The 15,888-nt window shown below is 41.2% G+C and overlaps 2 protein-coding genes across 5 annotated transcripts; one reads left to right on the top strand and one right to left on the bottom strand.

Annotated features, from left to right (window-relative positions):
* Nucleotides 1-54: 54 nt before the first annotated feature.
* On the top strand, nt 55-2,640 carry ybey (ybeY metalloendoribonuclease). The gene is made up of 4 exons (XM_037108619.1): nt 55-657; nt 796-927; nt 1,439-1,507; nt 2,276-2,640. The coding sequence occupies exons 1-4, from the start codon at nt 448-450 to the stop codon at nt 2,369-2,371; spliced, it is 507 nt and encodes a 168-aa protein (XP_036964514.1). The 5' UTR covers nt 55-447; the 3' UTR covers nt 2,372-2,640.
* A 176-nt stretch (nt 2,641-2,816) lies between these two features.
* Nucleotides 2,817-15,834, bottom strand: usp37 (ubiquitin specific peptidase 37). 4 transcript variants are annotated; one of them, XM_037108613.1, is made up of 24 exons: nt 15,683-15,834; nt 14,566-14,794; nt 13,339-13,489; nt 11,870-11,958; nt 11,654-11,787; nt 11,080-11,157; nt 10,736-10,824; nt 10,493-10,586; nt 9,435-9,593; nt 9,030-9,161; nt 8,742-8,865; nt 8,285-8,532; nt 8,039-8,156; nt 7,804-7,883; nt 7,268-7,432; nt 6,989-7,042; nt 6,631-6,778; nt 6,323-6,542; nt 6,071-6,237; nt 5,773-5,833; nt 5,352-5,467; nt 5,081-5,150; nt 4,620-4,758; nt 2,817-4,364 (listed from the first exon to the last, which is right to left on the bottom strand). In XM_037108613.1, the coding sequence occupies exons 2-24, from the start codon at nt 14,737-14,739 to the stop codon at nt 4,277-4,279; spliced, it is 2,898 nt and encodes a 965-aa protein (XP_036964508.1). In that variant the 5' UTR covers nt 14,740-14,794; nt 15,683-15,834; the 3' UTR covers nt 2,817-4,276. The 4 variants fall into 4 exon arrangements, with proteins under 4 accessions (XP_036964508.1, XP_036964509.1, XP_036964510.1 ...); XM_037108614.1 differs by having other exon boundaries at nt 6,631-6,775; XM_037108615.1 differs by having other exon boundaries at nt 11,654-11,769.
* Nucleotides 15,835-15,888: the final 54 nt, after the last annotated feature.

Genomic DNA, 15,888 nt, shown 5'->3' with positions numbered 1-15,888 from the left:
ACATTTTCCCACATCCGGTTCCGGTCCGTCAATACTTTTGGTCCGCCCTCGATGCTAAAGTGCGTTCCGCGGTTGCTAACGCCGCGACCTTTTTATCGCTCGAATGGCCGTTGAACTGGCAAGCGACTATTTTCCATAAACTACGGAATATGTTTTATTTCTTTCAAGTATATTTCAACATCTACACAACCATGAGCACATTTTTATAGTCGGCTTCGGGGAACTATACGCTGATTCTGCCGGGACGCGTCACCTTGTCTTCTTGCCTGCCCGGAATGGCTGAACGTCGCTCCCGACCAACGGAAAACTGACCCACGGTTGTCGTCAACATTCACCGCCACAGAACAGCTGTAACGGTCCGTTGTTGGAACTGGGTTAGCTCTGACTTTCACCCATGTCACAAGATATTTTAAATAGTCGTTTCCTCTTTTTACGCCGAATTTTACAATGGGAGTATTACTACGGAACCTCCAGAAGGTGGTGCCTCTCCGCCGCGCCAGGCTGCGCCGGGATGTTGATATGCTGAGACACATTCTGGGCGTTCAGAAATTCGACCTGGGCATCATCTGCGTGGATAACAACCGGATCCAGCAGATTAATCACATATACAGGAAGAAAAATGTGCCTACGGATGTCCTCTCATTTCCATTCCACGAGGTAAACATGCTAGCCACCTGCTTCCATAAACACTGGACCAACCAAATTGCTAACCAAGGATTCTCTATTGATTTTCTTTTTAAATATAGATTTGACCTCTTTAAATAGTCATAATTGTGTGTGTGTTTTATTTTTTAGGACCTGAGACCTGGTAAGCTGCCATGCCCCCTCCACAGAGATGAGCTGAACCTGGGGGACATTTTCTTGGGGGTAGAGTTTGTGATGAAGCAGTGTCAGGAGGACTCGCTGGACCTGCATGGAGCCCTCACTGTGAGTAGACTGCACCGTTCATCATGTTCATCATGTCTCATATCATCTCAGATCAGCCAGAAGTTGTGGCACCTCTCAGGGATGCAGCCTGATAATTGCTCATTGAGTTCCACCTCTTGTCACATGTTCAGATTTACAGAGACATTTTTTTTTCCCAGGTGCACATTTAAATAAATCTATGAATGTCAATAGAAAGTGGCTCAAATCAGGTCTTAAAAATTGGACTTCCATCATCCTTCCTTCCACCCAAACCGATATTAGGAAGTAAAAAGCTTGATATCACCAGGCAAATTGTCCAATATACACAAGTGTCTGCCTTAAATGTGAATATCAAACACTTGAGAAAAAAGATATGTGATGGAGGCAGGATATGTTATAGTTTAGCAACACGCTTTATTGTCTAAAATGTCATCAATCCATTCTCAAACTTCACTCTGATGTACATGAAATAAGCCTACAGATATATTGGTCGGGCTCCAGTTAATTGTTCCTCTTCTGCTTCATGTGTCAGGTCGTCACTGCACACGGTATCTGTCACCTGCTGGGCTACAGACACGAGACAGAGGAAGAGTGGACTGAGGTTTGTATGGAGATTACATGTTTCACAACACATTCAAACAGGTCACTTTCTCTTTGGTATACAAAATAAGTAGTTAGGGTAAAAAAAAATATTCAGTGCAGGGTTGTGGGTGATTTGTAGTAACAGGAACTGTTCAAGAGTTATTGCTGTCAAATTCAACAAAAGAGCGTGACTGGATAACACTGGTGGGAGTTGAGAAAGTATGTTTTAAAAATGAAAAAGAAAGGTGCAACCTACCTGGAGAAAACCACTGTGACCCTTTTATTCCCATCCATTTTTGAAATCAATAGTTTTATCTCTCAAGCATCGACATCCCAGCACACGTTCACATAGCAAAGTCTGCTTGTTCAATTGTCTAGATGGTTATTTTATTCATGGTTTGCGTCTGTGTTTTTGTTGGGTTCTATACAGACAATTTAAATTTGATGGTGTGGTTTTATCACACAGTGAAGTAGAGCAGCCAGTCATGATTATCTTCATTGTTGCTTATTTACTCAGTTGTTTGCTCTACAAAATGTCAGACAATAGTGAAAAAACTCCAAGATGATGACCTCAATTATCGAATTGTTCACAACCCAGTTCAGTTTCCTGTCATAGAGGAAAGAAACCAGAACATATTCATATGTAAGAAGCTTGAATAGACTTGGAAATAAATCACTTAGACTGATTAGTTGATCATCTAAAAGTTAACACTTTGTCACTGCAGGTCCACCGTAAATCATCTCGGGGATATGGTTTAAAAAATGTTTGTTTTTAATTTGTTTCCAGATGCTGCAGAGGGAAAAATACATTCTCAGTGAGTACAACAGACTCACAGGAAGACATCTGGAGCCGCTGATGAAGAGATGTTCTCAGGACAGGTGACAGTGACATCACCTGTTCCTTTACACTTGCACTACCTGCACTATGGTGCTTGATTTTGTTGTTCATGGGCCTAAAACCAGTGAAACTGCTATTTTAAATAAAATGTTATTTTATTAATTCCTTCAATCATGAATAAACGTACACTGGATGCCATCTTCTTCTCCAGGATCACAATGTTCAGCTGCTTGATTGTGGATTTCCTTTTTTCAAACACCGGCTGTGAGTGTTGTTAAAGGGTTTCAAACATCAAATAAAATAAAAAAGTCTGAGTACTTTCACTGTAATATTTTATTAAAATCTGCTTTAGGAAGAGTCAGTTGTGTATGAAGGGTAGAAAAAGCTGTTCATTTTTACTTCACAAATACATTTCACCCTCTTTACACTGCATCTGGGAAAGGATGTTCAGGAAAGCGCAATGTTTCAGAAATTCAAGGCAGACAGAAAATGACTGCTGTCATAGTCAGGTTTTACTATGGTGTAACAACACTGTACCTCCAGGAGTCTCCTCCCTAAAAACCAAATCATAAGAGGACTGGGTATCAAGAATATATTCAGTCCATACTGATCTTTCTTTAATGCTATGTTATGTAGATTTTCATGTGTTGCATGGTCTGATTATGTCCAGCAGACACGTTTTCAATGTTACTCGTTACATGTGGTGTACTGAAATGTGACTTTTTTTTTTTTTTTACAGTGTAACAAACAAGACCTGTACAACCAGTTTCTAGAATAACAAAATACTTCCTCTTTTCCTGTTCTATAAGCAAGCACGCCTGATAGGAACTAGTGGAACAGCGTTAGCAGAGGTCTAAAGTGTTAAGAACTGTATACTGGCCTTAAAGATGGTGAAATAAGAGACATTACTCTATAGCTAGCTTCCCTGGTGATCTAGTTGTAATGACTTCTATTTTGCCGTGGCGTATCTTAATGGGTTCATTTAGATAAAATCAACCCCTCTATGCTGCAATAAATAGAAAATCTTGGCTTTTTATAATGAAAATCTGACTTACACATCGTTGACAAACATATCCAAAAACAAAAAGGTTGTGCAACTGTCAAAGTAAAGCTTTTTTACATATTTATAAAAAGTTTTCTCGGGAGGCACAAGGTCAAAACTCCAAAAGAATAAAGTGGGATTTACTGAGAAAAGCTCAGTAAAAAACAGGCTGTGTTGTTATTAAGATGACGGGTTTTTCTTAAATCTATAATATGGAGACAACCAACCACACACACACACACACACACACACACAAATTAGGCCATAAGTCAAGCACAGAAAGCAAGTGGGCAAACATCCACACACACAAACACACTCAGTGATACAAAGTTGATTTGAATTGGCCAGTTTGTGCCAGAACATAAATATTGCACCAAATGTACCCGCTAAATACAACAACCCTCTAACTCTATTATAGCTTATACTCCAACATAGAATATATCTTTATTTAGTTTTATATGGGAAATAAAGGGTCTGCAGAACATACAATCCATGAAGCACCAGCAGCATCTGGTGTGATAGTTGCTCTTAAGTGAAAGTCTGAATGAACGGCATTAAAGTTTAAAGAAGTGTATCAAGAAAGAAACAAAGAAAGAAAAGAAACAAAAAAACAACTGTTTGATAAAATCATAGCAAAGAAAAACTCCAGCCCCAAAAACATGGAGGCAAACTTTGATCCACTGAACATTTTAACTGCATTTCTGGTATTTCAAGAGTCTAGATGGTTTAGCACCTGCGTTGGCATTCGCAGGTGCTAGATTAGCAGGCCATTTAGTCAGTTGTAGAGGAAAAGAAGTGCCTGAAGACGACCAAAAAAAGGACGGCAATCAGTAGTACTCAAGGCTGTTCAGAGGAGAACTCCCATCTATAGCAGGGTTCAGCTGTGGATGTGTCCAAAGATGTGGCACTCAGAGCGGCTGCAGGACGTTCCTCCCTGCCTCTGAAGTGGCGTTGGCTCCAGATCTCTCCATTTCAGACAGCTGCTCGAACACATCCCTGAAGACACACAACACAGACACTATCATGTAATGCCCTCCAACAGGAAATTCTCACTAGTATTTTAACATTAAAGAAGTATTCACAAGTGTGCTCAAAATTTCTGACAAGAAAAACAAATTGAGCCTCAGGGCCGTTTCTGTACTTAACAGAAACACCCAGATGTGTTTAATCAAAGACTAGTCAGGATCCAGCTGTTTCACTATAATAACAAAGACTAACTGAAGACAGTATTTAGTTACTCTTCTCACTCACTTGTGCATGTAGAAGAAGATGTAACCACTGCGGTCGCGATCTCGCTGGACGGCTGCTTCCTGTGTGCGCGACACGTCCAGGTCATTGTAGGTCAGCCACGACTGCTTCTTCATGTCGTACACGTCGCTGATGTAATGGCCTTGAGTGGAAAAATATAAAATTGGTTGTGAACACTCGAGAAAAAAGACAGGAAGTGATACGTCATGGTACGCATTAAGATAGGTGGGATGTCATCTTTCTAAACCAAAAACTGTGGCGGGTGATTTCACTAGAATCGTTTTCGTAGTTTTTTTGTCAAGTTACTGTATTACACTCCAAAATCATCACTAAAACCAAACATTAAAGTACTTCTGCCTTCTTAGGATACAAGTACTGTGAGTAAAGGTTTATGTGCAGACATCTGCTCTTGTATGCAAAAGTGTAAATGTAAAACAGCTTCAAACAAACAAGTGTGAGCTCACCAGAGGAGGAGCTGCTTCCGATGTGACTGACGACACTGATGAGTCTGAAAGAGTTGGCCAAGTCTCCGCTCTGTGGATTACAACGTTTGAAAGGTTACTGTGAATCAAAGTGGTTCAGCATTGTTTACTGTATACTTTTTATAATTAGAACAGCTAGAAATGTTTGGTAAAAAAGCTGAGGCACACTTCTTTTACTTCAGTGTATTTGTAGGGCACAATTGACCAAGATTAGCAGACCACACTGGTTGTGTAGCAGCGGGATGTTACGTACCTCAGCGTTCCTCTTCAGGTTCTCGGCCTCCGCTTCAGTGTACTCCATGTCCAGCACGTCCTCGTTTCCAGAATCATCATCTGAACACAGCAGCTCGGGCAGAGAGTTGTTAAACTCTGTTGGGTGACGAGCAGACATCGATACTGGTCAGGCATTTTTGCAGCGCAGTGATTCAAAAGTTAATTTTATTTCTGACAGAGATTGCAACTGGCACTCTGAGGTTTCGCTCTGAACTTTGTGTTGTCAGTGTGGGGTCTTCTGCTTGGAGACAATATGAAAAATGTGAAGAACCTGCAGTGAATTTGAGAGATAACTGATGGTGTTGTGGCTGCCTCCAACACTTCGACATGCTCCAACAGCCACCAGCTGACAACTGATGAATATGCTCAACATGTGATTATCATGTCATCTTGGTTCTCACCTTGCAAACTGAGCTCCGTGGCCCTCTTCAGATCATCATCCTCTCTCATCTCTTGGGCCTCCTACACGGGGTGAAGTGGAGGAAAGGTACATTATTGAGATTCAGTGTGTAAATTTTCAACATTTTATTTTCACTCCAGCCGGGACTGCTGGGTGTTAGGCGTCTTGAAGTTGTCTACATATTTGATACGCAACTGTTCTATATCTTACAGTGGAACAATACTGTATGTAGATGCATCATCATCATCATCCATTCTGAAGGCAGAGCCCTGCGGGAGTCACGTGGTCTTTAATCTTACATGCTCTTGGAGGCTCTGGGCCAGAGCCTGCTGTAGCTCCTGTTCTTCTCTCTCCTGATCCAGACTGTACTGCTGGACCCAGTCCAGTTCTCCCTGCTGCTGCACACCCTCTGGGGTCTGGTTCTCCTTGTTCTCATCCATGGTCAAGTCCAGGGAATCCAGAACATCTACACAGGTTCAACACATCAATTAAGTAACACTCAAATACTAGTAAGGTTAACTCCAATAAAACACATCCCGATCTTGGACTACCTGCAGGCTGCTTGGTGTCCGTTTCCAGCAAATCTGTGTGATAGGCCAGGTCATGGGCATCTGTGTCTCCAAAGCCGGTGTCAGGGCTGCTTGTTGGCTCATCCTCCATAGGGGGAGGAGCTGACAGCCCGGCCTCTTGCCGACTCATCTCCAGCACAGCCTCTAACATTTCGTCATCATTTATGCCACCGAAGTCTGCCGAATCTATTGCTGCTCTCCGCTGAAACACACAAGACAGTGTCAAAACAGTCACAGAGACAAGAAAAGGAGGATACATTTTAATCTTTCAGGTCTGTCAGAAAATTCACCTCTTCCGGTCGGTCGTCGTCATCAGGCAGACAGCTGCTGAGGCGTCGCTTGCGGCTCGTGCTCACCTTCCTACTAATTTCTTCTTCACAGTCAGAGTCCACAAGGATTGAGGTGCAGGTGGAGTTGGCCACTTTCCCTCCAATCCTTCTACACAGACACCAGTCACAGATTAGATTTACACAAAAAAATAGAAAGCCATGTCTGAAGGCACTTTAAGTCCTATTTAGTCAAACAATACGGGTCAGAGTACGTGCACACACACTTTCTCAAGGAGGCTGACAACAGAATTGTGTCCAGCGTAAATGTACCATTTCCTTCTTTTTTCCATTTATAATTTAAAAGTCTTGCAGTACTTACCGAAGAGGTGCTGTGGAAGAGTTGACCAATGGTGACGTTTTAAGTGTTCTGGACCTGAGAGCAACAAAGAAAACATTTAAAGTCCTAATGTTTGCTTTCGGTTCATTAACCATCCTCTCTCAGCCAGTGGGACTGGATCTAATGTATCCACATTAATTGCAAAGCTTTCACTAAAACCCGACTAACTCATTCAGTCGTTCAGGATGTAATTACCCAGACTGTGAAGTGTTCAAAGTTATTTTTCACACATTTTATTTCAGACTGTTTAGAAAATCTTACATGGAGGCTTGAGAGCTCCAGCCGAGACTAACAGGGGGCCGTGTGGTTTCGGTGCAGTGGGACAGCAGAGTCAGGTATCGAGGGATCACCACCTGCTGGCCCAGCTTGCTGTTCAGAGACAGCTGAGCGTTAAAGCTGTACCGTTTCAGGTGGAGGATGAGGACTCTGCAGGGAGAAGAATACATGAGAAATCCATAATTAATTACCCTCAGTTCATCAAGACATTCTTTTATTCTTATGACCAACAGATGATTAAAGAAAGTTGTGATTCCAGTTATGGCTGAATGGCTACAAAACATCTGTGAAATGCAGTGAACTTCTACTCGGCTGTAAAAATATCAACTATCAAGTATTTGATGATTAGCATGAAATCTTCTCATAGACAATATGAGAAAGTATTCACACTTAAGAGGCTGGAATCTGATTTTTTAAAATACTACTACTACTACTACTACTACTACTACTACTACTACTACTACTACTACTACTACTACTACTACTGTCGCTCCAACCCTAAGTTTTCTGTGAATGCATACCTGGGCAGCTTGCTGAATTTATGTGTAACAGTTGCTGCTTTCCCGTTGCACTTTTCACACGAGTACTCAATTTCCTCCATCTGCAAAAGTAAAATGTTACTTATATTATTACATATTCAAAAAAGTACTTGTAGTTTCATGTAGGACACTTTGTTACTTTCAAAAGAAACACAACAAGCTGGGAAAGTGGCTAAAGATTCATCATTCATAGAATCCCTTCTATGAAAAGACTCACCCTGAAGAAGAGATCCAGGGAATCCTGAATGGAGCGAAGTGGGAGCGTTTTCTTTCTGCGTGGTAGGTCGATGGACAAGTCATTGAACTGCTCTCGCTTGGTTACCACCTCGCCACAGCTGCAGAGCAAAATAAAAAAGGTATAGCACACAAATTATTTTTCCCATAGCATTGAACAGTTTTGCCACAGCAAAAAAGACACACAGCAAGGATAAACTCAGAGGATCCGGCAGGAAACAGGCCTCACCCTTTGCAGATGATAGTGTGCTGCACCTCAAACTCCATGTTGACCGCCACGGGGCAGGTGTAGATGCGGGAGGTGTCCACCTCTTCACCCGGCTCTGTCTTGGTTGCAGACGACGTTGCTTCCTGGCCGTTCTCGCCCACCGCAGAGGATGACGAGGCTGCTGCAGCTTCATTTGTCAGGCTCTTGTTCATGTCCTCGACGTCGTCTTTTAACTGATCCAAACACTGACTCAGGAACTCGTGAGCATCCTGGTGAACATTGTGACACGAGTGGACTTAATTGAGCAAAATAAGTGAATATAAGGAGTGTTATGTGCAGACAGGTGACAATTTAAACAAATCTGAGCTAAAACAGGTAAGGTCTTCACAAACAAATCCTTTACAAACAGTTGAAGGGATGACATCTATCTGTAACAACTAAAGAAAATCTGAATATGGTACTTTTTCTAGGTACTTACATTCTGCATGTTTCCAGAGAAACGCTCAGCTGTGGAGGAGATCGCACTCTTCACCTTCCTCAAGAGGTCCTTTTTTGTCTCTGGACAGCCCACGTCCTTCTTTGCCATAAGGTGAGCAAAACGCCTGCAGGCAGCAAAGATATCACAGAGAAATTAAAAATGTTTTGAAACATTTCTCTCTGCAGCTTTTCAACAAGTGCTTTTAAGCAAGATTTTGAAAAAGGGGTTCATTAGCAAGAACAAGAAAGTCTTTAAATCCAGCCCTGTGTACAGAGCCTGATGTGGTACCTGAGCAGTGCATTGATGGGCACTTTCTTCCATGAGATGCCCTGCTTCAGCATGTCGTTGGAGAAAGAGGGGAGGCTGAACAGGGACTGCAGGATGGCATTCATGTAGCAAGTGTTGCCAAGGTTAGAGAATCTGAAAGATACAAAAGGAAAAGTTGAAGATAAAAAAAAGAAATATAAGGCCTTGAATTGGTAACAGAATGAACCTTTTTCTGGATTTAGAGACACGACTTTCACAATGTTACAAATGTTTCTGTGAAATCAGAAAAGCTAAAACAGCCTCTTGGAAACTACTTTTTTTGTGCTAAAACAGCTCTTTCTGATGCCCCTTGTATTTCATTTGGTTTCACAATATTCAATATAAATGCAGTCCAGTCTCTCTTCACATGAAGTGGCTTATTCTTACCCTTGCAGTGGCGGCTGAGGCTGGGCCAGAGTGGAGGGCCGCTGCTTGTTCCAGCCACCGTAGTCCACAGAGGAGGGACGTACCTTCTTGAAGGGAGTGGAGTGATTGGGCAGCATGAGGCTTCTCTTGACTGAGGTGCTCTGTGCTGTACTGGATGGCCTAGTAAAGATTATACAAAGTCAAATCACTGCTCTCACCATAATCACATCCTTTAACCTCACATCTAGACTGAAGTGCATTTAGAATTCTGTCTTGAAAACTACTAATCTCCTCTGCACTTCAAAGCCAAAAACCGTAGATCATAAAGTAGACGTGCAATAATGTGACAATACTCTCCTGCTACATGAAAAGGACGCCAAAAATGTGTTTCACTGTATTGCTCAAGTATCTTCACATGGAGAAGTAGATGAGTAGAGTTGCCGTGAAAAGTCAGTCCATCGAAAGGGAAGTAATTGCCAACTACTTTAATAATGGATTAATTCTTTTAGTTATTTTTAAGTAAAAATGCGTACACAGAGTTTACTACAAAAGACATTTTTGAACAACTCACTTAACCAGTTGTTTTTTCTGGTTGCCACCATCTTGCCAGTTGATAAGTATCGATGATATGGACTCCATAAGGGGCTCCTTTTTCAACTTCAAGGTCAATATTGTCTTTTGCTAACGACAAAACAGCGAATAGGAGCGTTCCACCTTTACTCTCATCCATGTTAAGTCGCACTTGGGGATCGATACTTGGGGATCGGAACAAGCAACTGCTAACATGAGTTGTTCAAAAACTTTTTTAGTAAACTCTGTGAACACAAACAATGTTCTCAATGCTCATGTTCATGTGTAGAGACCCTGGTGATACTACTACGTTGTGTCGAGCCTTCTTAGTGTTTTAAAAATAGTGATTTTGATGCTATCATTAAAGTGCCCGTAGAACTCCCATTCAAAATAAGTCATAATTATGCTTTTTCACAAACGTTTGATTCGGGTACATTCACAAAAAAAAAGCCTAGGTTGCATTTTGGTCAAAGTTTCACTTTAACTCTGCCACACTAAAAGAAACTCACCTGTCCAGGAAAGCGTGACTCTGGCTGTAGTCTTTAGTCACAGATCGGCTGCCGTAGAATGACGTTGGCTGAAGAGGAGTTGATGCCAGTGGAGCTGAAGGTAAGGAGAAGAAAAGTTTGATGAAAGTAAGTTTTAGGTCTGCTGGTTTATGTTTCTATCTTTGTACATTTGTGAATTTAACAGGATGAATTCTACCAAGCATCTGAACATATAACCAGAGATATAAAGATGTAGAAGCTTACCTGAGCTCCTGTTCTCCTCTGCCTGCTTCATCTTATCTTTACAGCTCAATGGATACTTCCTGGATGGATCTGAAGTAGCTTTGTTGTTGCTGAGGAAGCGTAAATACATATTTTTTTTGTCATGTTCTGACTGTAAAAGAATTATGAGAATGCTGAAACCTTTTGATTCGACTTTAAGAAATTTTGATCCTCACATATAAATGATACAACTTACATAACATCATATATAAACACTCTTGTATCTGCCCAGTACTTATAGTGGAAGAAAGGGCAACGCAAGTCAGGTTATTCCATGTGCATCCAGACCACAGTTTAGTCTGGGAGGTGAGGCATGTTGCTTTTACCTAGAAGAGTCATTTTCCTTGGGGTAGTCCTCGGTTAGATCACTTTCAGAGTTGAGGAGTCTTTTTCTCTTCTCGCTCCTGAAGAACAGAGACAGAAAAATTCAAGTCCCGAGCTGAAAATGAAAGACAAAAATCTAACACCTAAAAATGACGGGTGTGAGAAAGCTACAAGGAACGGAGACCAAGGACTTGCTATTTTTGTCAGTATACACAAAGAACAAACAACTCTTGTAGAAGGCTTATCCATATCCATTCCCGAATAAAGGATTTTGAAATGTATCTTGTCAGACTGCCTCCACACACTATGGACCTTCACTTTGAAAAAGCTGAACAATCAAAGTTTTTTGCCATTTTTATCTGTATAATAATTATATTTTTTGTGAGTTTGTTTTTAAAAAGAGAACACAAGATTGATGCAAATAGTTTCAGAATTTACTATCTTAGAACTGACTAATTTAACCCTATCTGTATGAATAATTGCCAAGTAGAATTACCTCAGGTTGTGTTTAAAAAAAAAGATCAAACTGTTAACATGATGTGGTTCACACAGCAGCAACATGAACGTCTGTCCTACCTATTCTCAGAGAGTCCAGTGCGAGTGGGAGTGGAGGCAGCTCTACTCGGGCTGCCCAGAGGCTTCCTTGGTGTCGTGTCCTCCCGGCCTTCTGCACTCTGCCGCCTCGGTGTTGTCTGGAAGATGTTAGAAGTCTGAAGATTTGAGTCAAATGTAAGCAAAGGTTTTGTCTTCATATTTTCATGTAAAATAAAATAAATCTATGTGCTTGCTCACCTGTCTTTCCCCTGATGGGCTGGTGTCATTTTTCACAGAGCGATTCCCAAGCACACTGAAGTTTGCACTTCCATGCGATGATTTTAAAACTGCACAATAAGCAAGAAGAAGAAGGCGAAGACGTCAGGACAAAGTATGTGACTCAAAAGATGTGATCCCCCTCTCAAAAAAAAAAACAAAAAACCACCAGTCGTATTAGCCGTATACTTGTTTCCTTCTGACAGATTGTTCATTGTACCGTTTCTGTAGGATGAGAGTTTTATTAAATTGTGCCGTCATAATAGGGATGTAAAAACCAAGCCTTAGACTTCAGGGAAATTTTAACTATCATGAGGCCCAGTTGTATCATTATTTAGTCAATTCAAATTGAAAAAATTAGTAACTATGTTTTTTGTAATTATGCCATTCTTTATCTGAGGCCATCATAAAGTCCAACTGAAGCTACATTTAGTCATCACTTTTTGTAGCGTAAAATAATGTCAACATGTTTTTTTTTTTAAAAAAAAAAAGCTGCACTCAGAAAAACAGTTTTCCTCTTTGGCGACTGGAGGAACTAACAACAAACGTGCACTGTTGCCTACATGTCACGAGCAGACAGTATAATGTTAGTGGTCTTGAAGAGTAAGGACCAAGCCAGCATCTAATCAGAGCCAAGTGACATTTACAGCTCAACAGCTAATTAGCCATCTAGCCTGCAAACTGACATCAGCAATGAACTTTCCTCTGTGAATGTTTATTTTTCTCCCTCATTCAGCAAACTAAGACTCAGGACAAAGTGAGTGTTCCTGTTTGTGAGTTAGATAAGAATGAGATATATAATATAGTCGGAAAGCTAATCTGAGCTGTTTTTCTGAGTCTGTGGCTCGCGTGTCTCGTAGTAGATGGTGTCTGGCTCAATCTGACCATCTGCTCTGTCTATGTAACAAAGCGAAGTTGCTGCTTTATTCAAAATTTCAAAACAAAGTCTCAGTGGATAGATACAGCATTTGGTTGAATCGGTGAAGAACAAGGGGCCACGATCATGAAACCAGAAAAAAAATATTAAATTAATTAGAGAATAAATTTTGCAGACAGAACAAGTAGTACAACAAAGATGTATTTAACTTGAAAGTCACTAACTATTTTCTCTTGAAATAACCACAAACATTAAGAAACCTAACCGGAAAAACAACACTCAACATCAAAATATATCTGCTGGAATTTCAGACATGTATGTTTTAAATGCATCAATGTTTGCTGCACATAAAGCCTGAGAAATTCTGTCCAGAACTTAAAATTATCTAAAAATAATGACTTTATACTTTATATACAGTTATACTTTGCTAAATCATCAGTGGATGAACCAAAATACAGCTAAAATGTAACTGTCAATATTACAATTAAGAATTGTCTGGCTTTGGTTGTCCTCATTCACTTAAAATGTGAATCAGCAAAGAGTTCTTAAAACAAGCGTTAGTGGAATCACGCACTTGTCTTTGTCTGTTTCAGCTTCTCCAGGTATTCCTTGGTCCTCTGGACCAGAGTTGGGGACATCTTATCCAGAGTGATGGCACTGCTGTCCTTCAAAGTCAGCTGGATCCGGTTTAAATTCTGGTTGATAGTCTTCACGTTCTGGTTCAGCTGCAAGACAAGAGGTTTTTTGTTCTGTAAATAACCACAAATATATTCACACTGCAAGAAAATGTTATTAATTCACTATTAAAGTGAAACAAGCGGAGGAAAATTTGCCCGAGAGCATCATGTCAGAAATCCAACTCAGTCGGGACCTGAGCCAAGTCTTGAAGCCCCATCAGGGCAATTAGATTTTATGTGCCATTTGAAATTATCCGCCATCCGTTTTATTCTTGAATACTCTGAACACTTAAATGGTGGCATGAAAAACTTTGCAGTTTGCCTCTTGCAGAGGGTGGTGGTTGTCAGAAACATTTCAAGTCGCTTCTGCACCAGCAGAGTCCACCCTGCCACATTTAAACTATTTGCTAAAATATGGTTACATAAACATGAATATTTAGTTTCAGTCCTTTGACACAACCTGTGAGCAAACGTGTGTTGGTTATTGGTTGCATTAGCGTTCCCTCGCACCACCCTGTTCTTGAGCAAATATGACACCTACAGCTCATTCAGATGGTCTGACTGTGTACTGTAACTTCGTGACTGGCTCCTGTTCAAGATGTTCAAACACTTATTAGCTTTATAAACAATACACTAGAGTCAAGCCAGTCAGTTGTTTGGATTAAAGAACTGTTAGCCAGTTAATTACCTGAGACAGAGCAGGAAATGTTCAACAGCACGAGGTTGGCAGGCATTGCAATACTGTTTTGATTACCACTGTGCAGACATGTTAGTTACAGTAGGAGTCAATATTCGGAAAAGCACATGTGTTACTAATAACATTAACGAGCTTGCATTCCACAATAACCTGGTAGCCTGTGAGTTAGATTCTCTTTGTTGTTTCTTATGATTCCAACCCACAGCAAGAAAATTAAGTATCAGCCACTTTCCTCAGGGTTTTTGACATTTATATAAAGGAATGAGAAACACCAAAGATTGCTGTAAACAAATTCCTATAGATGAGACAGATGTCTCCAAAACAATGAGTGTCAGTTCATGAATATTACAATAAAAAAAAACAACAACATATTTCACAATTTGAGCCCCTTATTGAATAAATAAAAATTAAACAAAGTGAACCATACCTGAAAAGTTTTGGAAGCTCCACCACAGTTGAATCTGAGACAGAGGTTGACTTTGTTGTCTTTCTCCAGAATCTCAAAAGTTCCCTCTCTCCACCTGGTGGTACCCTGGTCCATGCTGGTAAAGCGGATCTTAACAGCGCCACCGCTGGAGAGTTTGGGCACTGTGGTTGCCATGGCTTACTATCCAGTTGGTGCACTTTGGAGGCTGGGACCTGTGATCAGACGAATCCTAAACAAGAGGGAAATTAAATCTGTTGTTAGTGCAACCGCGGCGTGACATTTAAAGCGCACTCTCAATGTCGCGTCTACACAGTGAGGATGATAAATGTCAAGCTTTAACCATATCGGTGCCATCAAATAGCCATCATTAATGTCATTTCTCCGTGGGGAGATCATCTGAAATGACTTTTATCACTGTCATTCATCACCGCCAATTTATCAACTGAAACATAAAACACTTTGACTTTTCTTAGTTTACGTTACTGAACACAAAACACACAATAACGCCATCAAGCTAGCCCACTGATGCCAACGCTTCACTACTGAGCGCTTGTTGAAAGTCACAACAAACTCCAAACGAACACCAAGCAGCATAGCATCACAACTTAACAGCACCAACACGTTTTAAACGCTGTACTGGGCCACAACAGACGACACACACGCAGTAAACACGAGTCATTTTTTACAAAGTGGGAAAACTCACGCCACCAGTGTTAGCTGGCTAGCGGTTCCATTAGGAGCCAATGAAGCCTGGTTTGCATTAGCCATCAAACTAGCCAAACAGCCAATCTGTATCGCAGCAGCTAAGACAGGCGAGGGTGCACGACACATTAAAGACCACCGCTCCTTACGTCTTAACGTTATTCTGACAAGACGAACAGTCACAACATGTGCAAAACCACCAAAGTTAGGAAAAGACATCCAGGCTGACACTACAGCCAAGCTGAATGTCTGGGATGCCGTCCTCTCATCTACAGACGCTGAATGGATGGAGGAGGCCGACATTAGCATGTCGGCTAGCTGGCTAGCGGGAGCTAGCTAACTGGCTAATTTGCCTGATTGTAATATGGTGATGAAAACAGTGTCACGGTGTGGTTTCATCGTCGCAGTTCCTTACCGGTCGATGATATGTGCTCGCTTTGAAACTTTTAAATCACAGTATCGTTTCCGTAGATCCTCCGAGGGCAGAAAGACTGTTTTGCCGGCATTCACCTGCTGCCTAGTACGTATGTTGTTGACAGTGGACCCGCACACGACGCCTCGCAACACTGCGCGATGATGGCGGGAATGTGAAAATTTACAACGGAAATGATAAGCGAGAGA

Source organism: Acanthopagrus latus, chromosome 9 (genome assembly GCF_904848185.1).
Source record: "Acanthopagrus latus isolate v.2019 chromosome 9, fAcaLat1.1, whole genome shotgun sequence".
Lineage (NCBI taxonomy): Eukaryota > Metazoa > Chordata > Actinopteri > Spariformes > Sparidae > Acanthopagrus > Acanthopagrus latus.
Note: the sequence above shows the minus strand (reverse complement) of the source record. Positions and strands in the feature narration are given on the sequence as shown.